The sequence below is a fragment of the Papaver somniferum genome, unplaced genomic scaffold, assembly GCF_003573695.1.
Source record: "Papaver somniferum cultivar HN1 unplaced genomic scaffold, ASM357369v1 unplaced-scaffold_107, whole genome shotgun sequence".
NCBI lineage: Eukaryota > Viridiplantae > Streptophyta > Magnoliopsida > Ranunculales > Papaveraceae > Papaver > Papaver somniferum.
The window spans coordinates 5,511,186-5,533,738 of record NW_020619603.1 but is presented as its reverse complement, the minus strand read 5'-3'; the positions used below and the strand labels follow the sequence as shown (position 1 = coordinate 5,533,738).

General features: G+C 39.6%; 2 protein-coding genes across 3 annotated transcripts; one reads left to right on the top strand and one right to left on the bottom strand.

Moving 5' to 3' along the window:
* Positions 1-5,889: 5,889 nt before the first annotated feature.
* Positions 5,890-9,001, top strand: LOC113328421 (guanine nucleotide-binding protein subunit gamma 3-like). Its single transcript, XM_026575534.1, has 5 exons — positions 5,890-6,602; positions 6,931-6,983; positions 7,141-7,185; positions 7,275-7,319; positions 8,563-9,001. The coding sequence occupies exons 1-5, from the start codon at positions 6,384-6,386 to the stop codon at positions 8,936-8,938; spliced, it is 738 nt and encodes a 245-aa protein (XP_026431319.1). The 5' UTR covers positions 5,890-6,383; the 3' UTR covers positions 8,939-9,001.
* A 1,506-nt stretch (positions 9,002-10,507) lies between these two features.
* LOC113327697 lies at positions 10,508-13,108 on the bottom strand. Of its 2 annotated transcripts, none has more exons than XM_026574842.1 (3): positions 12,863-13,108; positions 11,818-12,485; positions 10,508-10,852 (listed from the first exon to the last, which is right to left on the bottom strand). In XM_026574842.1, the coding sequence occupies exons 1-2, from the start codon at positions 12,887-12,889 to the stop codon at positions 11,832-11,834; spliced, it is 681 nt and encodes a 226-aa protein (XP_026430627.1). In that variant the 5' UTR covers positions 12,890-13,108; the 3' UTR covers positions 10,508-10,852; positions 11,818-11,831. The 2 variants fall into 2 exon arrangements, with proteins under 2 accessions (XP_026430627.1, XP_026430626.1); XM_026574841.1 differs by having other exon boundaries at positions 10,508-10,849.
* Between the last annotated feature and the right edge of the window lie 9,445 nt (positions 13,109-22,553).

Sequence of the window (22,553 nt, the reverse complement as noted above, 5' to 3'; positions counted from 1 at the left end):
AGATCATCACATCTCTTCCAGCATTGAAACTGCAACGGATCTGTTGGAGGAGGAAGGGAGCCATCAACGAAACCAAGCTTTCCCTTGGCATTCAGAGACTTGTTGATTCCCCTAACCCAGGAACCTTAGTTGTCTCCTTGTAAAAGAGGAGAGGATAGCACAGTTGCAGGGTTATCACTGGGATGAATGATATAAGGGTCTAGAGTTCTAGGAAGAGCTGAAGAATTGATCAGAGTTTCATTGTTTTGGGAAGAGATGTTGTCATGCACTGGAGAGTTGGGAGAAGATGGATTAGAGCCAGACATGATGAAAAAAAAATATGAATGATAAAAGGAGAAGACGGCAGAGATGAAGTGGAAGGGAAGATATGTTTCCTAGGATCTACAAGGATACCATCTTAAAGTTTCAAAGATCTTTGTGAAGAATATATTCTGAATTGATATCTTTTTGTTCTTTACATGTGATATATATAGAGATTTATGTATGCAGAATATCTAAAAGATATGTTTCCTAATCTAAACAAACTCTGACTAGAATACAGGGAAGTTTTAACAACAACATAAGACTCGGACTGTGAGTTGAAGACTTGTTCTGGTGGTTGTGATGCCACTGCCGTGGCACACAATGTGTACACGTTCAATAATATCAGTGCGACTTCAGAACACCAGCAGTAGTAGGCGCAGACCTAGAAGAGCAGCAGGAAAAAAATATCATAGAGGTTTCTGAATACATAGTGAAGGAAGAATACACAACCATTGACCGATGTCCGATGAATATCTGTCAACTCCTTGCTATACATATTTTCAATTCTTTAACAAACTGAGTATGACCGAGTGGATGTTAAAAGAACATACCCAAAATAGTAAGCTTTCCTGGTTTCACAATACTCCCCGAAGCCAACATGAGGAAGCATTTCTTTCTGGTGTATCTCTTTTGCTTACCTGGAAAACCAATATATCCAAGGAAATGTGTGAGCATATATAAATCCAATATACAACAGTAACCAAGTGTAGTATTGTAAACAAAACTTACTTGATCATCTTTTCCCTTGTCACACCCACAGTGGATCCTCTTTTACCAATATAATCTAGTGCAACATACAGTAGGTGAAAACAGACAACCTCATCAGTTAGCACCTCCATTAGCGTTAGAAAAAAGGAATCACTACGTGTGCTGTAAGGCAACCTCATGTAAATAAAAGATAAACAAACACTATGAGGTGGTCCAATATTTATCTTCTAAAGAGGGCCTCAGTGTTTATTTATCAATATAACCTAGTGCAACATACAAAGTGCAGATGTACTCCGACCAGAATTAAATTACCCTCGACCGTATCAGCATCACTCGCATTTCTTTCTATCTGCCTCTAAAACATAAATATCAGCAATTTCTTTCTTGTTGCTCTACAAGCACATATCAGTGAGTCGAATAAAACAGTGGCAATTCAACAATTTTAGATACTGTCAATATATTTTCTGAACAGTGACAAACCCAACAAACAATGATCTTGTTGCTCTACAAGTACCTATCAGTGAGATGGAACTGATTTTATGCCTTGGAACAAGGAAGATACAAAGATTTGAGGTTCTTCTCTAATAATCTTCAAATTTTTACCCAATCCTAAGATTGGAAACTAGAAGATAATAGATGCTTCTCTTACAAATTGAAATTTCTACCCAATTACAAATTGGAAATATCAACGTGTTGGAGGCTCTTCTCTAGGAAGGATTTTATGGTTCTTACACCACTTTTCTAAACAAAACCAAACTTGAAACTAGTAGAGCTAGGGTTTAAACAATAAGTAGTAAACAAAAATGACAAAGATGAGAAATAAGAGAAGAAGAGGATAAAATAGTAATTGTGAAATAAAAGGGCATAAATGGTATGTTTGAAATACCATTATGCATCATCCTTCCCTCTTTAAGTGAAATTCGTCCTCGAATTGTCCATCTCATCATCCATAGCATTGTCACCCCAATATGGAACCAAGTGCTTAACATTAAAGACGTCGGGCGTACGAATTGAGCTTGGTAAGTTGAGTCGATAAGCATTATCATTTATCTTTTCTCCAATTGGAAATGGTCCAATCTTCCTTGCCTTATATTGTTGTACTCACCCACGGGAAAGCGTTCCTTAGTAATAACCGCATAAACAAGATCTCCTACTTCAAACTCAACCGCGCGTCGTCTTTGATCAACCTTATTCTTGTATTTCCTTGACAAAGCTTCTAAATGCTTTCGGCTGCTTTCATGTATAAGGTGGAGTTGAGAAACAAGGTCTTCCTCCATAGCATTTGGCCTTTTCAAATCCGGTACTAAAGACAAGTCAAGTGGTATTCTTGGATTGAACCTGTACACCACCATGAATGGTGAATAACCACTACTCCGGTTCACCACATGGTTGTAAGAAAATTACGCCTTGCATAAAACTTGGTCCCGTGTCTTCAAATTCTCCAAAAATAAAATGAACTAACTAGTGCTTGAACTTCTTCCCTTATTGGAAACTACTCGACCTCGATTTCTTCCTTTGTACTTACTCACCAAGTCTAACCTCTTGTGGTAATGGTCAACTGCATACCCAAGAAGCAAAGAACCACCAAGTAGTTTTTCCAACTTTGAATGGTGACTTGCATTATTATACTTGTCTTCAAAGGAAGCCCAAGTTGGATCAACATAAGTTAATTTCTCATTTTCGTTGCTAATACTTGATAAAAATCTTGTTGGTGGGTGAACTTTTGTTTCAAATTTCATCTCTTTGATGACATTTTCGGATACGGCATAAGCATAACTATCAGAATCATTAACAAGCTTGCTTACCTTTCTTCCCATGCTACAAGTGGTTTGGAATGCGTCATGCCTTGTCCCTCGATCACCGTTGTTAAGTTCAAGCATGGAGTATTTGTTTACGACATCCAATCTTTGTATTTGATAACCGGCGAAAAATTCTTCTTCTCTTTCTTCATTAGGTTCTTCATCAAATATGGGTGGCGACATAGGATCAAAGTAAACATTATTACCACTCTCACCTTCCTCACAACTTGAAAATATATCAAATTTTGGTAGGGATATTTTATCAAACACCTTATAGGAAACTTCAAGATTCTCATACCCACCAATGGGAATTGAATTCTCTAACTCTATTTCATCTTCATAATCATTAGAGAGTTCAAAGGAGTTCATATAAAGACTTTCCAACTTCTTAAATTTCTCTTCTACTAATTGATGCATTTCATCAAACATCTCATATCTCATTTTATTCAATAATCCCATCACTTGAACATTACTTACTTTTACTTCCCCATCCATTTTCATTCTTCTTTTTGATATCATAATAAAACACCATAAGATGGAAATACCCAATTTAAAAAACTACCAAGAAAAAGAAACACAACCCAAAATACTTGATGATGATATTAGTATCTTTACCAAACCTTCCCCCAAAAATCAAACCAAAGCCCTGATACCAACTAATGTAAAGTAATGCTTATAATTGAAATTGCAATGTTAAATTATAACAAAACACCATGAAATAAAAGTAATCAACCTTCAAATGATGCTTCTTCTACCCTTGAAACAATGAAGATACAAAGATTTGAGGTTCTTCTCTAATAATCTTCAAATTTCTACCCAATTCTAAGATTGGAAACTAGAAGATAATAGATGCTTCTCTTACAAATTGAAATTTCTACCCAATTACAAATTGGAAATATCAACGTGTTGGAGGCTCTTCTCTAGGAAGGATTTTATGGTTCTTACACCACTTTTCTAAACAAAACCAAACTTGAAACTAGTAGAGCTACGGTTTAAACAATAAGTAGTAAACAAAAAAGACAAAAATGGGAAATAAGAGAAGAAGAGGATAAAATAGTAATTGTGAAATAAAAGGGCATAAATGGTATGTTTGAAATACCATTATGCATCACTTCACAATGAATTGCTGGCTAAGAACTTAGAGCAACTGCAATGGTGCGATCAAAACCAAAGACCAAAGACGGAAAAAAACGACCAAATTTGAATTTAGTCCGTGGTGTTACACTAGGATGGAAGAGTAAATTTGGTTAGGATCACATATAATGTTCGCTTGGTGATCAGGATCACATATAATGTCCGCCCCATTTTTAGGATCACATATAATGTCCGCCCCATCATTAGTGGATCACATATAATGTCCGCCCCATCACATGATCACTTTATATGTTCGCCCCATCACAGAATCACTTTATACGTTCGCCCCATCACATGATCACTTTATACGTTCACTCGACTATATTTGATTTTGGTTTTGGTCGCAGACCAAATATAGTCTAGGATTTGATTTTGGTCCAGCTTTTACTCGATAGTCTGTCCCGCTGTGTCTCGCTTTTTGACCAAATGTATAGTTTTACTCGCCCACTGTGGTTGCTCTAACTGTGTTTGAATCCCAAAATTAAGTTTCATTTATGTCTTCCACGGACCATGACCATGCTCTCCCCACTTACTGAAGGTACATCGTATCACTGTTTGAAACATGGAGCAGCTCAACTTGGTGGGTATGATGGGACTGGACTCGAGGGAGGTATGTGTACATAGTCATTATGGGACGATTCTTAGTTGGAGATTCCCATGAGGGATCCCATATTCTTAATTGTTAATCAGCCATTGGCATTTTTGATTTTGAGGGATCCCATATTCTTTCTTTCAAGAAATTTGGAGTAGTTTATTTTCCGAAATAGGTGAAGTATTATCTTTTTCGAAATTATCTTAAAATTATGTACTCAAACTAATTTCTGCATTTATCTACCTCCAAATGTCAAAAATAATGTTCCAAACTAATATTGTGTTTTTTTATTTTTTTTCAATATAACTAGTCTCGATCTGACCGAATCCATTTGGCTTATTTGTATTTGGTTCAACGTGTTTATTTTTAAATCACGGTTCAAATGGACGAGTAAAAAATAATTTGGATGAAATGGCCAAAGAAAAAAATAGGAAGGATGAAACTGGATTCATCCTAGCTTAAATTTAAAAAATAGCAAGTATGAAACTTGATACATCCTGTGTAAATTAAAAATAAGAAAAAGTATTTGAAAATGGGCACGATGAAATCCTGCCTATTTTTACATTTTTTTCCGTATAAACAGTATCAAAATCTAACTGTCCATTTCACCCAGGAATTGTGGATTCTGGTCTTTTTAACCAATTTTTTGTTTATTTTTTTGAGTCAAATCCGACTCAATTGAATCAAAAATATATAAGTCAGTGGCTTGATCCGAGACATTTTATTTTCTGATTCAAACGTGTCCGAAACAATTCACGAGTCAGATATAACTGAAATAAGAAAACACGGTTTAACATCTGACTCAAGTCAAATTAGGGATCGAATAAATGATATCCCAACATGCAACAAATATCTACATTCATATAAATATATTTAAAGACTAATTTGCCTTTTCCGCTGATCCATCATTTTGATCTAGTAGTGTCGGATGTGATGCCGATATCCAAAATGTTTGATCAGCTTATGATCAAAAAAAAAGAAAAATTCGACAAATTTCTTGCTCAAAAGTTGAATCATGTACCAGAAAAGTAGAAACATCCACCGGGATGCACCTACCAAATTTGCTAGCATAACCCATGATTCACTTGTTTTCTACTATTAAAAATACCAGAAGCTATTTCCTCATTGACACATAATCTTATTCGGTCACTTGGAATTTCGAATTCTTCCCAACTGAAATAAATTTCCCACAGACACGAATTTCAAAACATTGTTTCCTTACAGATTTCCATAAACATTTTCTTTCAATTCAATTTCTTCTTCCCCCATCATCAGTCTTCACGTGTTGTCTGAAGTACTCTCTCCCCCTCTCTCCTCTGCAACTTAGAGAGAGAAAAGAAACAACAAAAACAGAGCTCAGAGAAAGTAAAACTCAGAAAATATATATATTTTTTTTCTTCTGCAACTAAAAACCAAAGATAAAAATCACTGTTAATGGTTTTTGTTTGTACGGACACAATGGGGCAATTTGATTCTTCTTCTTCATCAAAGATTTCTAGGGTTTTAGCAGGGATTTACATCTTCTTATCTTCTTCTTCTTCTTCTCTGCAACAACAAATACAAGCAGCAGCAGCAGCAGTTAGCATTTATATCTAGTACTACTACTACTAGTACTATATTTACTCCTTTTCTGAAGTTTCCTTCTGCAGAACTGTCATCATCAGAAAAACCTCCTTTATTACTCACTCCATCTATTCACTGATTCATTCATTTATTCCTGCCCCCATTATAAATTTTTGACAACTACTTTTTGAGTGAGATAAAAAGAAGAAGAAGAAGCTCTGTTTTTATTTAAAAGCTCTATTTTTTTAGTCACCGGATTCCGGTGGTTGTGATTTTGACTCTGAATGGGTTCTACTACTACTATTAACTGTTCAACTACTAGTAATATCAGTTCTGGTGGTGGTGGGGTTGTGGTTGCTGTTCCTCCTCCGTCTTCTGGTTCTTCTGCTCATTTGGTATCATATCCTTGTCCAAGATCACCACCAAAGTATCCAGATATGACTGGGAAACACAGAGAGCTTGTCAAAGTTCAGAAATTGGAGAGGGAGATTGGGTTCTTGGAGGTAATCAGATCTAATTTCATAAACCCCCTTTTCTGATTTTTCTGAAAGAATTGGAATAATCCTCCAATTTTCTGTTTTGGGGTTTAGGGTTTTGATAGTTGAGTGTGTAATCAGTCATTTTCAATCAAAAGGATGCAACTTTTTGACTCCCAAATTGGGAAATTTTAGATTTATCTTTTTGAATTTGAGATCTTCATAGTTCAATTGTCAACTTTATTGATTTTTTACTAGATTACGATGAAAATGAAAACCCACAAATTGAAATGGGAAAAAAAATTCACGGTAAAAGTGATTTTGGCCTAATTTTGTGTAATTTGGTTGCAAACAGGAGGAATTGAAATCAGTTGAGAACCTTCAACCTGCCTCTAGAAGCTGCAAAGAGTAAGTTTTTTTGGTTCTTTTATGTGGAATTCTTGCCATGGGGGGTCAATTGCCCCACAATTGCCTATGCTTTGTCTGCCACTATATGATTGTGCAATATGTGCATGACTGTAAGTTTTTTCGTGTTTCATCTGAAGTGTTGTGTGATACTTTACAGGGTTGACAGTTACGTAGCTGCGAATCCGGATCCGTTGATACCAGTGTATGGTTACTGAATTTTAGCCTTTACATTCTGTAAGATTTTGTAGGTTGCTGATGGGTAGATTACTTATGAATTTGGGTTTCTTGCAGTAACCAGAAGACTCGTAGATCATGTCGATTCTGGAGGTGGCTCTGGTACATTTTCCGCAATCCCAATTTCAAAGCCATTATCTATCTTTTCTATGTTAGCTAATTTTTTCTTTAAAATTTTACACTTCCGTACATTCATGCTTAGGAACACTAATCTTAGATTAGGTCATTTGAAATGAATTCATTTGATTGGGAATACAAGCTTTTGGATTAGCTCTTATGCAACAGCATTTGTTATGTGTATTTGGGGATAGCTAAGTTTGCACGTTTGCCTGATTAAAACTTAAATAATTGGTTGAACGGAGATGTAATGGGATTGTGTTTCGGATTGGGAGTTTCACCTCATCTTCAAATGAAGCTATTTATAGACGAATTGAATTTGATTTGAATTTGTCCAGTCTACATATTTTCTCCAGTAGAAACCCTGTGTGAGAATATGGTCTCCTTTTTAGTTCACTCAGTATAGGTAATCTAAGGCTGTTCTTGGTTTCCGATGAATATTTGCATGGTGCAAGTGTTCAAAATGGCTCAACTATTATGGGTTGTTGTCAAGATTACGTAGCATTTTGAATTGAGCCTTTAGAATAAGCAGCAAGAAGGCTGAATAGTTTGTCTCAATATACTTTATGAGGGACTTCTCTACTTTATCTTCTTATTAGTTGTCAAAGTTCAATCCGAACACAATTATTTTCCTTGAAAGACCTGTTTCACATTTGCATCTTGCGAATGTTCATTGGAAACCAAGCATAACCTAGGCCAATTTACATGGAAGGTAGTGATATCTACAGCATTAAAAAAATTGGACTTCACTTCTCAAGCACACAAGAAGGCACATCTATATAAGTTGATGTATATGTGGAATTGAAGTAGAGTATGACAGTCGTGAGTTGGAATTGGAGTAGATTTTTACATGATACTTGTACTTAGAAGTCATTTCTACTATTTTGTTCTTTACATTTGACGCTTAACTCTCAGTTGATGCAAGCTTACGTAACTTATATTGACTCCAACATGCAGTAGGCAGTATCTAAGCATGAACCGATATTGCATTATCAGCACTTGGATACAATTTTTTGTTATCTAATAAATGTCCTGTATCTACTTATCTTGGTTGGGCATACTGTAACATTTTCCTTGAAGTCTGCATATACCAAAAGCTTACATATTCTGCTTACGTTTCCTAAATGAACAAATTTTGTCCCTGTTTTTGACAATAATGAGAGTATGATTACTTCAAGTTTCCACATGTCTTTTTCTTTACTGAGTATGTTTCCCTTTCAATGTGCAGTGGCAAGTCTTGTTTGAATTTGTCATGGATATGCTGTTGCTCCTGCGGTTGCTCACTGCGTCTTACACCGAAAAATTGTACATTATGTCCACAAAAAGGTAAGAAGAGCTGCTGTTCAGGGTGCTGCAAATCCTGTAGGGGATCTTGCTGCTGGCCCAGCTGCTGTTGTGGTGACTGCAGCGGTGGCTGCCTCAGTAAAAGCTCTTGTAGCAAGTGTTGTTGTGCTCTTCCAACATGCAAATCATGCACCAATTGCTGTTCTTGCTTCAAATGTACCTCTTGTTGTTCTTGCTTTAAATGTCCTACTCTGAAGTCTTGTCGTTGTTTCAGCTGTAAAAAGATATGTTGTAATCCATGTGCATGCCTCTGTTATTGAGACATTTCTATGTACACATACATATATGGTTATTTTAGATTAATCCATATTGCCTCTGGTTTATCCGACTCTGAAGAAACATTTGCACTATTTTTTAACTCTGCTAGTGTCATTCTGTGTCCCGCAGAAAGAATCGGCCTACGATTTTTCTGTCTCTGTAGTTTACAGGCAGTTTAATCAGTTCCTTAGCATATCCTTCAACAATGTATCCCTTTTCACTGTTCGATGATGAACAACCTGAAATTTCCATCGTTTATGCCTCTGAATTGGTTGAGCATTTTGTCTATGCCTCAAGAGAAGGCATTTGGATATTGGTTATCCAGTTTCAGTAATCTGAATTACCCTTTCATTCTCTGTCGCGCCTATGTAGATGTCAGTGAATTCCTTCAACTGGTGAACCTTTAGAGGCAAATGGAAAAATCTAAAGGTGATTTTGACCTGTAAACCATTCTCACCGGAAGTTGCTATCATCGGCACTATAAGCCAAATATCAGTATAAATCAAGAAACTTAAAAGACAGCCACAATGAAAAATATCCAATCATAACAGCCAGAATGAAATACACCTTCCTTTTGAGAGATAACTGTTTTCTGTCCCCCCGCTAGATCTTGATTCTTCTTTAAAACCCACAAGTCAAAACCTTTATCTCCCCAAACATATGCACATAAATAATCGTCTAAAACATATAATGCAGAAACGGCACGCGGATTACCATTTCGCTGAAAACGAGGCGGCGTTGGAAGTTCTTGGAACTCCTCATCAGCCAAATTGAAGGCAACAATAATTCCTCGCCCATCCACCCAATGAATAGCTCCATTCGCAAACACACCAGATTGATCACTAATGTAACACCTATTCACATTATAGTCCATCTTTTTTTCAGCATTTCTCCACCCAATGCCACTGCGTGTATATCTGAACAATTCCAAGATTTGGGTCTCTCCAACTCCTACCTATGTTGTTAAGAATTCTGACAACCTTGTTTATCTTCACTAATAACTGATTCATATACTAATAAACTCAACTTACCAGAAGAATCAAGATGATGATTGAAGTGCATTTCTGAAAATGATGGATGTTGAATAAGATTTTTCCATGGTTTTGATACCAATTTGCAATCTAAAGCAGATTCGATTGGTAAACGAGACAGAATTTCTAAGATAGCATCTGATGGGAGCATATCGAAGTTCCTCATCGAAACCTGGACGAGAGATCTCAGAGTAACTAGGGTTTCAGGGAGGGGATTTGGTTTTGAGATTGAGACTGGAGAGGAGGACTGAGAAATGAGATGGTTCTTTTCTGTTCCTATAGGGTTTAGATCTACCCCTATCATTAGAAAACGGGTTCGGACACGGGCTTGGACTATTCTAAGTAGCCAATAACTTGGTCTTTTAGTGCTGGTTTTGGAGGCAAATTCCCGTAAGTGTGCCGTAACTGGTGACTCTTTGGAGGCAAATGTATAAAATTGACCTGTAAACCATTCTCACCAGAAGTTTCTATCATCGGCATTATAAGTCGAGAAACTTAAAAAGAGCCACGATGAAAAGTATCAAATCATAACATCCAGAACGCAAAACATCTTCCATTTTGTCAAATCCTGGGAAGTCTAATAGCACCATTACAGTGACTCATCCACAGTCACTGCCAACAAAAAATTCATTTTGCAGTGGGCCAACCATTCAAAAACAAACACGACAAAGAAATATACACAAGGGAATAATGAAGTCTTGAGTTTTTATAGAACTAGGTGTCGAGCAAAAAAGTCAATTTGATTCAACTTCATTAGAATGATGTTCTGGATGGATACTTGCAGCAGCAAATGGAAATACATCTGACTGCATTAAAATTTCCAGTAGTGCTGCTTCTTTGTTGGCTGGTTAATTTCTCCGGATCAGATTTCCTCAAATGAAGCTGCTAGAAACACGAAAGAAAGTTGAATAAGAGTAGATCCAGCCAACCAAAATCTAGAGGTACTACAATTGCATCATTATAGAAAAGATAGAATGATAAGCTTCTAACAAATCACCAATCCACCAACAAAAGTGCAAGATCATAACCACCGAAAACAAACAGCATATCGGCGAGAAGTAGTTCAAACTTCAAAGGGTGAGCATATATTTGTTGATAATGAGTACAAAGAAGTACTTGGCTAAACTCAGTAGCCCAGCATAACTGAGAACCACAGATTCAATCGACCTACAGTAAATACGACTTTTCTATGATTTTTCAAGGTAACAAAAACAATCTAAACTTAACACAATACATACTTTTTAATCTTGCGGTGTGAGTCAGACAAGGCAGCATGCATCTTACTTGGCTCAACAAGGGTTATAAACATGCAAGACACAACTTGGTGACAGCTACCAAGGTGCTTTGAACATTTAATTTTGTATTGATTGAGTTAGGGAAAGAAGATCCTATATGACAATGAAAAGGAAGTGGTAACAGCTATTGAAGTTGGAAAACTATGTCTAGTTTGAGCTATTGTTGGTGCTACATTGGATGCGAGCAGCCTAGCTAGAAGCCTAAATTATAAGAGGCAGGGAATCATAAGAGGCAGGTCATGGTGTTTTATTTCAAGTTATAAGGATACTAGATTATTCATCACAACTATACAAAGCACAAATAAGAGATAGCCAGAATACTCGCTGCCAAAGGAATTCAATGAAGTAAGAACCATGAATATTACCTTGAAACCACTGAAAAAGCTCTCTGTTTCATGGTTTTACCTATATATATACTTCAAGTATAGACGAAATAATTGTAACTAACACAGTAACATAGCAATTTAGCAAAACTAGAAGATAACAAATAATTGTAATTTCTGTTTGGTACGAGGTAAATTGTTCTCTAAAAACTGTAATAGCAGAAAAACTTACCCGTTTATATTTATCTAGATATTGGTTTCTTCCTTCTGCTCCTTTTGAGATATAACTGTTTTCTGTCCCCCGCTAGATCTTGCTCTTTCACCCGAATCCATTAGTTTCGTTTCTTCTTCTCCTAGTGCTTTCAATGACACCAAGGTGTTCTTGTGAGGGATTCCAATTTCAAAATTCTTACCAAAGTTCACGAAACATCTGGAAGATGAAGCTTCTGGGGCGTAATGATATACATTTTTATCACGAGCATCGTGGCACAAAAGCCTACCACTCATTGTAAAGGTGATAGGTAAGTTATACCATGGTAAATTACTGAACCCTTTACTCCAAATACATACATCATGATAATTTTGATTCTTCTTTAAAACCCATATGTCAAAACCTCTATCCTGCTGGCAAACATATACACATAGATAATCGTCAAAAACATGTAGTTCCAAAATGGGACGCAGATTACCAATTTGCCTCGAACAAAGCGGCGATGGACGTTCTCGAAACTCTTCATCCGCCAAAATAAAGGCAACAACAATTCCACGGTCGTCCACCCAATGAATAGCTCCATTCGCAAACACACCAGATCGGTGGTGACTGACGTACAATCCATTCACATCATACGCCATCTTTTTCTTAGCATTTCTCCACCCAATTCCACTACCAAGAGTGTACACCTGAACAATTCCAAAGTTAGGATCTCTCTCATTGTTAAAAATTCTGACAACCTTGTAATTATTTGTTGATGGAACGTAACCAAATCCAGTTAACAATACCTTTATTTGAAAGTCTGGAAGGACAACATATTCTCTAGTAACTGGATTACAGATATATGCAGGCTCAAAAAAAGGTTGATTGATCATTTCAAGAGATGCATTCACACAAATTAATCAATTACATGAGGCAAGTACAAAAAAAGGGTCAAATGGAGGTCTTAAATTCATCCTTATTCTTCTACTAAAACAGTTTAAATTCTCATTATACTTGGTATAAGCATAGGAAAACTGCTTTTTATCACCGTTAACTGGTTCAGATAATAAAAAACTCAACTTACCAGAATTAAGATCATGATCGAGAACATGATTCAAGTGCATTTGCGAAAACGATGGATGTTGAATAAGATTTCTCCATGATTTTGACACCAATTTGCAATCTAGAGCAGATTTGGTCGGTAATCGAGATAAAATTTCTAACATAACGTCTGACGGGAGAACATCGAAGTTCCCCATCAAAACAGGAAGAGAGATTTCAGAGTAATTAGGGTTTCAGAGGGAAAGAAAGGGGGATTCGATTTGGTAAGATTGAGACTGGAACTGAGAAATGAGATTGTTCTTTCTGTCCCTACTCCCTAGGGTTTACATCTACCCCAATCTTTAAAAAACGGGTTCAAACACGGGCTTGGACTATTATGAACGGTCCATATAAAGGAAGTCAAGTCTTCGGCTTCTAGTCCAACATAATAACACATTTTTTAAGAACGATTTTTTGGGACCATGGTTTTTCTGGGACCATGGTTTTTATTTTGGGTAAAGGCATTAGAAGTAATTTTAGGTCACCTCATATCTATTTATTTATTTAATACCTAATCTACGCTCTTAATTAATTTTAGGTTATGATTAGTGAATGATTTAGTTAAAAATAATTAGTGAGATTAAATTAAAAGATGGGTTTATTATTAGTTGAGTAGAATTATTGAGAGAGTAGAGTTAGAGAAGATGAATGAGAAAAACATGGAAAATAATTTTTTTTTTCCAATTCACTAAGTTTGAGTATTCAAATGATGAAAACTCATCTGATGCTTCATCTCCATCCTCTTCTAGAATATTTGTTAATCTTCAAAATGATCCGGATTTGTGAACTGGATTTTGAACAGTTCGGTTACTTTATATGAAGAACAAGTAACCGAACTCATCTGAAGTTGTAGCTCGGTGGCCCCGTGAGATGAACAAGTAACCGAACTCATCTGAAAGTGTAGTTCGGTTACTTGTTCCAAACACGCAGGTTACCGAATACTCAAATAATAGAATTTCTAGGAGTTACAACGTTATGTTCGGTTGGTTCTCAACTAACCGAACTTTGGTATACAAAGTTCGGTTGGTTCGCAAACTGCATGCACTTTTGATCTAACCGAACTTTACGTAATATAAGAGTATATAAGTTTACAAAGTTCGGTTCTTTCGCAAACTTGAACCTAACAGCTAACCAACCGAACTCTGAGTTCGGTTTCCGCGATAAAATTGTGAAGTTTCCGAATTTAATAAACAAAAAAAATGTGCAGTTCCAGCGTCTATTGGCTAAGTTCGGTTACTTTGTAGTTTTAAAAGTTTTTGCGAACAAAACGAACTCTATTGGCTAAGTTCCGTTATTTTGGAATTCAACATAGTGGCCACAACAATACAATTCGGCTAGACTGGATTTGTTATTTTCGGTTATAAGGGTGGAGTTCGGTTACTTTGTAGTTTTAAATTTTTTTGCGAAACAACCGAATAGAGAGTTTGGTGACTTAGTTTTAAATCCAATAGAACCGAACTGTTCTTCGTGTTCTTCATTTTCAAGAAGTTCGGTTAGTAAACTAGGTTTTTTTTGGAAAATCGTCCTAACCGAACATGGCTCTGTAACTCCTATTAAAACCTTATTTTGATGTTTTCTATTCGATTAAAGCAATCAAAATCAAATTAAAGTGAATGGTTTGTTGGAAAATACCTCCGGAGTGGTCCCATGGCAGAATCAGGTTGCGGCTGGCGTCTTTTATACCCGATAAAATTATTATGTAGCCGAACTTAATTGTGATTGCATTGATGTTGTTACATTTCTTAAATAGGCGGTGGTGGTGGTGGTGGTGATAATCGGTGGTTGGTGGTGGTGATAATCAGAGGTGGTGGTGGTGGTAATCGGCGGTGGTGGGCGGTGGTGGTGGTGGTGGTAATCGGTGGTTGGTGGTGTTGATAATCAGAGGTGGTGGTGGTGGTAATCGGCGGTGGTGGTGGGAGGTGGTGGTTATATATATATAGGTGGTTATTAGGTTGGTTTTAAATTAAATTAGGTTAAGGGTAGGTTAGTCATTTCAACGTTTTAAGACACCCCTTATCACTATAGGGAAGGTGGCCTAATAAAACCATGGTCCCCTCAAAAAAACCATGGTCCCTAAAAAATTATTCTTTTCTAAATGATTCAACATACCTTGACGCATGTAAATGATATAATCAACCTAGCTACGTAGTAAGTAACCCTTCAAAAAAAAATCAGAAAAAAAAACCTACATAGTATGTAGCACGGACGCAGCTAAAATGGTTACTTGTCCTCAACAGATTTTTGCACCAAACATTTGGACACGTGCGGTGTGTCTCCGTATCAGACACATTGATTACATCATATGCATATATTGCACACTGTTTTAACTGAGAAGAAATGATACACGTACCGAAGCACACCACCGTGATATGCACCTTGATCAGATCCAAGGGCTATTAGGGCAGCCCTAGGGGAGATTTGTAGGGGTGCGGTTAATGATGGGGTCCACCACTATTTTTTTCTCTCACCCAAACATCACGGTACATTGCCGCGGTACACCAAACATTTCTGTTAACCGAGTCTATGTCGTGTCCACTTCACCGCTATCCAATTGTACTCATGATTCCACATGCCTTAACAAAGATTATCCCATTCTATGTGCATTATCAAGTCTTGTTTGAGCCCAATCTGATGGTAGACAGTTTATTTTTCTACGCGGATGGAAATGTAAAATTTTGAAATAGACTTTATGACCCATCAAAGTTTGTTTTCACTCATGCATTATGTGCATTTTGAGCGGCATTGAATCCTCTCATTGACGGATACTTTTCGATTCCGGACTAAATGTTATGTGTAGGTGTAAATAATCCACAAGGCTAGGTGGAAAGATCCTGGGCTATGATGCACCAAAGAACAAAGGAAGATGAAGCATGGAATAAATTCAGAAGGAACGAAGAATGAGGAGTCACGTTGGTCGGACGTGATGGTCAAACAACTATCGGAGGTGACGTGATCCTTATCCTCTGTCAAGGCAAGCGGACGACCAGGAAGTACTCGGTCAAACAAGGGAAGCTGGTCAAAATAAAGGGACGATAAGAATGAAGGGCGATGTCGGATCGACCAAAGATCCAAGGCTCGGCCTCGGGTGAAAAGCTGTCAAAGACCAAGACTCTATCGGCCATACTAGACAGATGGGCGAGCACCAAGATAGGCCCGATAGAGGACAACTGAGTTGATGTATTATGACTAACACTCTAACTTCGTTGTATCTCGACTGTGGCCTATAAATATAAGGGCTTGTCGAGAGTGTGAGGGAGGTGAAAAGAGAGATAAAAAGGCAATACACTTGAGAGTTTTGAGAGTTAGTTCATCGGAGGAAGAGAGAACACCTTGTAATCAAAGAGAAGAAGTAATAACATTCTTCCTTTCACCCCGTGGACGTAGGTAATCATGTCGAACCACGTATATCTTTGTGTCCATATTTGATTGTGTATTTTTACTTAGTTTGGTTCCATTTTCTACACCATTGGATGTAGTGTGTGGTTTTATGCAACTACATTCTGGCGCCGACTAAGGGGACGTCTAAGTTCTCCGGATACCTTGGCCGCGTATACCAACAGAGATGATCTAAAAGATCCTAAGAACACTTTGTGTGGTAGTTGATGCTATGGGATGAACTCTGTTTGGTGAAGATTGTTCTTTATTGTTTAGTTTTCGAAGTTTCTTAATATAGTTAGGTTTCCATTGATAAAGTCGTGTCTTAAGCAAGTGTTTTCAGTAGGATCGATGTTGAGCAGTCGAGTTGACAGGAAATCCTTCAAGAGCTCCCAAATAACGCTCTCGGCGTTTGGTCGAGGCCAGGGAAGGATTCTGATAACAAATCGACTTGCTATGTTTTAAGACGAGTCTATGACTGATTTCATGGATGATAATTTTTGTTTTCAGCATTTGTTTTCATCATAAGAGTTTAACAGTGGAATATTTCTAAAATCTCCCGGATAACATCTTCGACGTTTGGTTGAAGCTACTTGAAATTCTTTGTTGACGTGTTAAATTACCAAAACAGTTGCACGGCGAGATCACTAGTTGCCGGCGAAAAATCCTAGGAACTCAGGGAAGTCATCCCTGCAAAATTCCAAGGAAGTTGATAAGTTTTTTTTGTCTAGACCTGACGTGGTGTGCTGACCTCTCAAAGTACACGAATTTTGAATCTTTTATTGGAAAAGTACTAGGAGTAAATGATTTGGAGTATAAGGAATGTAGGACAAATGGTCATCAATGCAAAGCCGAGGTACTGAAAGCGACGCTGTGAAGTACTGAAAACGACGTAGCGTGATACCCGTCGGAAAGAAGTACTTAGATTCAAAATATGACAAGTTGGTGAGGTCATCCTGATAGAATAAAGGGAATCGTACTTTCAAAGTCCAGTTTGGGTGTCAGCCCCTTTTTCTTTCCGTACGAATTGAAAAGATTTTTCTAAAAAAGTTCCAAGTAAGGTGTTGTTCGTCTTTGTTGACGATGGGGACGATCCCCGGGCCTACGACATACCTTTTCCGATGGCGAGCACTTCAGGGACGGGAAGAACGCTAAGGAGCCGCACAGTTACCAGCGGCAGCATGCAAGAAGGAGTAACAGGGCCGAGACAAGAGAATGACCGACCACCACCACGTGAGAGATCTCGGGAAGCTACAAGAGGTATGCCGAATGTGGAGGAGGAAGTCGACTTGGGACGAGATGATGATCCCACACCATTGGAGCGGATTATCCCGACCCAGAGGATGGCCGATCAGATTACGGCGTCATACACAGAAGATGATGTGGAAGCGCTCATCATGCATGCCCAGAGGCACAGAGCGAGACAACAATCTGAATATCAGGAGGCTCTAGGGTAAGAGCAAGAGAGACTTAGGAAAGTCCAGCTAGGCCGAGTAGCATCTAGTGGAATCATCCCACCACCGTCGACTCAAATACCCATATACTACCAGTTCCACCACCGTTGACAACAACACAACCCCGTGCTCACTTGAGCCACCGGAACGACCATTCTAGTCCCGAGAGTACGGATCCAACACTACTCGCCATTCTTGAAGGACAAAGGAGGCATTAAGAGAGATGCAACGGAGGAACATGGCGCTGGAATTCGAGAATTATCAGCTGCGGAACCATAGGTATAGGTCGAGAGGATCCTCCAGCCGAGGAACATCGGGTAATCAAGGCCTATCAGGGCGATTACCACGAACAGAAGGACCGAGCAATCCTGGCCGATCAGGGAAACCCCCGATACCACCTACTCGAGGGTATGGTCCACCTGAGGATTCATCAACGGAAGAAGAAGGGCACGAAAGAAATGAGAGGTCGGACAGCTCAACAGAGGCCAAGCTCAGGGAGTTAGAATCAAAGATAAAGAAACTATCAGGAAACGACGAGGCCGAGAAAACCCCCTTCACCCAAAGGCTTGAGCAAATGGCGTTTCCACCTAAGTGTACACTCCCTGCATTTCCATCTAGATTTGATGGGACGGGCGATGCGGTTGAACACATAAAAATGTATACTATGTCGCTAATCCAATGGAAGAACAATTAGGTGGTAATGTGTAAGTTCTTCCCATCAAGCCTAGAGGGAGAGGCGAGGAACTGGTTTTACGCGCTTTCACCAGCGTCGATCGACAACTATGAGGATCTAATTGAAGCCTTCTTAGAAACTTACATGCATAACAGTAGACCTCGGCCCAGAGTCAATAGATTGTTCACTCTGGCTCGAAGGTTCAAGGAACCCCTCAGAGCATTGACTGATCGGTGGAGAAAACTGTGCACAGAGATTGGGAAAGTACCAGTCGATCAACAGATATTTGGATTCGAAAATGTGTTGGGAAGGTCGGACCCCATATGGATATCCATGTTTATTGAAAAACCGCAAACACTGAAAGAAATGCGGAAAATGCAAGAACACTACATCGCACTGGAAGAGATTCAAGAAGAAGCGAGGGGTAAGGGAGTAAAAGAGGATAGTGCAACAACTAGGGCGACCCAGGAGACACTCCCAGACGGTCCGAGAAGAGACCAGACCCACCACCACGAGGAAACGGTAAGAATGAGTGGATAGCAAAAGGGAAAAAGTCGAGACACGAGCCAAGAGCCTACACCCCATTGAACGCACCATTGGAAGAAATTTTCAAAGAAGTCGAGAAGAGGAACGACATCATCTACCCGACATCAAGGGGGTACAGTTCAAAGAAACCAAGGACCACCCCGAGTACTGCCACTACTATCAGTACAGAGGTCACTCCACCAATAACTGTCGAGAGGTGAAAGACATCGTGGAACATCTTATCCGAGATGGATACCCGAGGCAGTTCGTCCGACAAGCACCACAGACGACCACCGCGCCCGATGCACCTGTTCACCAGGTTCGAATCGGCAGATCAACTTAGTTTGTGAACACCATCTCGTACTCAGCCACACAGGAGTATAATCTAAGTCCATGAATCTCCTCTAGAATCCACAAGAGGGACCACAATGGTAAATAAATATTCAGTGTAGCCAAGACCCTGCCGATGAAACCTTGGATGATGCAACCAATTTTCTTCTCGGCCAAGGATGTCCCGATGAACGGTCAAGCCCATAGCGACCCCTTGGTCATTACCTTGCTGATTGAAGAATGGGGAGTGAGAAGGATACTGGTAGACAGTGTGAGCTCAGTCGAGGTGCTTTTCTACGACACCTTCAAGAGAATGGAATTGTCAGATGACATTCTCGTCCCCTTAACATATCGAATTTACGGCTTCAATGGGACCGTGACCATCCCAAAGGGTGAGGTAACTCTGAGAGTATCGGATGGGGGCGGTTATCTGGATACTCTAACCACATTCTGTGTAGTCGATGTCGCCTCACCCTATAAAGCCATTATCGGGAGACCTTGGATCGCCGTTATTAAAGGGGTAGCATCGGCCTACCATCAAAGGCTGAGATTTCCAACGTATAAAGGTATAGCAGAGGTCGTCGGTGATCCACAGGCGTCCAGGAAATGTATGCAAGTAAATATTCAAATAAATGAGGAACGGCGAGCACGCCAACGAAGGTAGAAGAACAAGGCCAAAGAAGCCAAGGCGGCAGAAGAGTTGGGAAAGGCTATCGCCCAGGCGGCCATGGCGTACGAAGCAAAGGATCAAGAACCCTTATAGCAATTACAGGAATTGGCACCATTAAGGGAACCAAAACCAAACTTCTTGGCCGTAGATCCCACCCGAGAGATCAATATGGGAATGGAAGAAGAGCCGAGGATAGTAAGGATCGGGTCATTGTTATCGGATGAACAGGTGAATCGACTCACATTGGTCCTGCGAGAAAATATGGATGCTTTCGCATGGAACATGCACGATGTGGAGGGCATAGACCCGACAGTATGCTGCCATCATTAAAAGATCGAGCCAAGTTTCAAACCTGTCCGACAAAAGATAAGGCGAATCGCACCAGAGTTGCAGACGACAGTCGAGAAAGAATTAAAGAAACTGCAGGAAGCAGGAATAATCCGAAAATCTCAATACCCACGGTGGATATCTAACATGGTTGTATTACCAAAGAAGAATGGAGGAGTTAGAATATGTATTGACTTCAGTGACCTAAAGAAAGCTTGCCCGAAGGACAACTTTCCTCTCCCAAGCATCGATCAGCTGGTAGAATCGATAGTAGGATATGAGGCGATAACCTTAATGGACGGGTACTCGGGGTATAACCAGATACCATTGGCCCCCTAGGATCAAGAACATACCTCTTCTTCACGCCAAGGGGCTTATATTGTTACACCAAGATGTCGTTTGAATTGAAGAATGCGGGTGCCACATACCAAAGGCTGGTAGGGGACATGTTCGAGAACAAGATCCATAACACCATTGAAGTCTATGTCGACGACATGCTGGTAAAAAGTCGCCTAGCCAAGAACCACATCTGAGACCTTCATGATATCTTCCAGACGATGAAGGAGTACAAGATGAAGGTTAACCCTGCTAAGTGCGATTTTTGGGTAACCTCGGGAAAATTCTTGGGATACATCATCACACCCAAGGGGATAGAATCGGATCCTGACAAAGTCAGGGCCATCCTTGAGATGTCGTCGCTTGCAACAGTGAAAGATGTGCAAAAGCTAAACGTCATCATAGCGGCACTAGGGCGATTCATATCCCGGTCTTCGGACAAGTGTAAAACCTTCTTCAGCACTCTTAAGAAGGGAGAAAAATTCAAGTGGACGGATGATTGTGCGGAAGCCTTACAGAATATTAAATTACATCCTACAAGCCTCCCAGTATTGCAGAGACCCGAGCCATCGGAGGTCCTTACCCTATACCTCGGAGCAACTTCATATGCTATCAGTGCAGTCTTGGTTAAGAATGAAGGAAACGAAGAGAAACCCGTTTACTTTATCAGCAAAACCTTGAGCCAGGTCGAGAAAAATTACACATGGATGGAGCAAATGATTCTGGCATTAGCGTTCGCCACTCTGAAGTTGAGGACATATTTTCAATCCCATCGGATCCGCATACTCACAAAATCGCCCATCGAAGCGGTACTAGACAATGCAGGCCGATCAGGAAGAATTTCTAAGTGGGGGGCGCAAATTAACAAATTTAATGTTTTCTACGAGATGAGAATGGCGGTGAAAGCACAAGTGGTGTCATATTTCCTGGCGGATTTTCCATTAAGTGACGAAGACGAGGTCGAGGATATCCCGGGAATGGAGGAAGATCGGGAGGATACGGCTGACCTACTGGAGGCGAGCATCCCGACACGGTGGGAAGTATTCGTCGACGGAGCATCGAACAAAGATGGATCAGGCCTTGGGATAGTCTTCACCACACCCAAAGAAATGAAGATAGTCCATTCATTTCGATTGGAGTTCAAAGCAACAAACAATGTTACAGAGTACGAGGCGGTGATCCATGCTCTAAGGATAATCGTCGAAATGAGACTACATGATGTGAGACTGACTAGCGAATCACATCTGGCAATCCGACAAATAACTGGCAAATATGCTATCAATGACCCGATTTTGCAGAAATACTGAGAACTCGCCCAATTCTACATCGACCAGATCCCCAACATCAAATTCCGTCTCATATGCATAAAATACAACCGACGTTCCGACGCTTTGTCATACATAGTGTCTCAGTTAACAGACCCTAGTGAGGAAGGTATCCAAGTCGTGAGGCTCCCTACACCCTCAATACCAGAAACACCAGAAATACACATCGACGTGGCAGTCAACACGGCCGATAGGTATCAGGAAGGAGATTGGAGAAAGCCGATCCATTTATACTTAGAAACATGCGAGCTACCCAGAGGGCGACCAGAGATCAACAAAATCAGGAGTAAATCGGTTGCGTATGAGCTGAGGGACTGAATCCTATACAAAAAGTCTTACTTGGGACCATTACTAAGATGCTTGATAAAGGATGAAGGCCAATCAATCTTAAATAAACTACACTATGGAGCAGCTGGAAACCATAGCTCGGGTCGGAGTCTGTCGACCAGGGCAAAAACGATGGGATATTTCTGGCCGTATATGAATAATGACGCAAAACAGATGGCACAAGCTTGCAAGGAGTGCCAACGGTATGGAACGAAGATACATGCACCATCAGTAACCTTGAACTCAGTAATAAGCCCATGGCCTTTCGCCAAGTGGGGGATCGATATTGTGGGACCCCTGCATGTAGGATCGGGGCAGAGGAAATATTTAAT

What these genes read in the sequence shown, in the direction of transcription:
- LOC113328421 (XM_026575534.1), top strand. Translation starts at nt 6,384, where the DNA reads ATGGGTTCTACTACTACTATTAACTGTTCAACTACTAGTAATATCAGT. An exon ending in GCCTCTAGAAGCTGCAAAGA is followed by an intron (nt 6,984 to 7,140) that starts GTAAGTTTTTTT and finishes GATACTTTACAG; the next exon opens with GGTTGACAGTTACGTAGCTG. An exon ending in CGATTCTGGAGGTGGCTCTG is followed by an intron (nt 7,320 to 8,562) that starts GTACATTTTCCG and finishes TTCAATGTGCAG; the next exon opens with TGGCAAGTCTTGTTTGAATT.
- LOC113327697 (XM_026574842.1), bottom strand. Translation starts at nt 12,889, where the DNA reads ATGTTCTCGATCATGATCTTAATTCTG. An exon ending in CGATCATGATCTTAATTCTG is followed by an intron (nt 12,486 to 12,862) that starts GTAAGTTGAGTT and finishes GGAATTGTTCAG; the next exon opens with GTGTACACTCTTGGTAGTGG.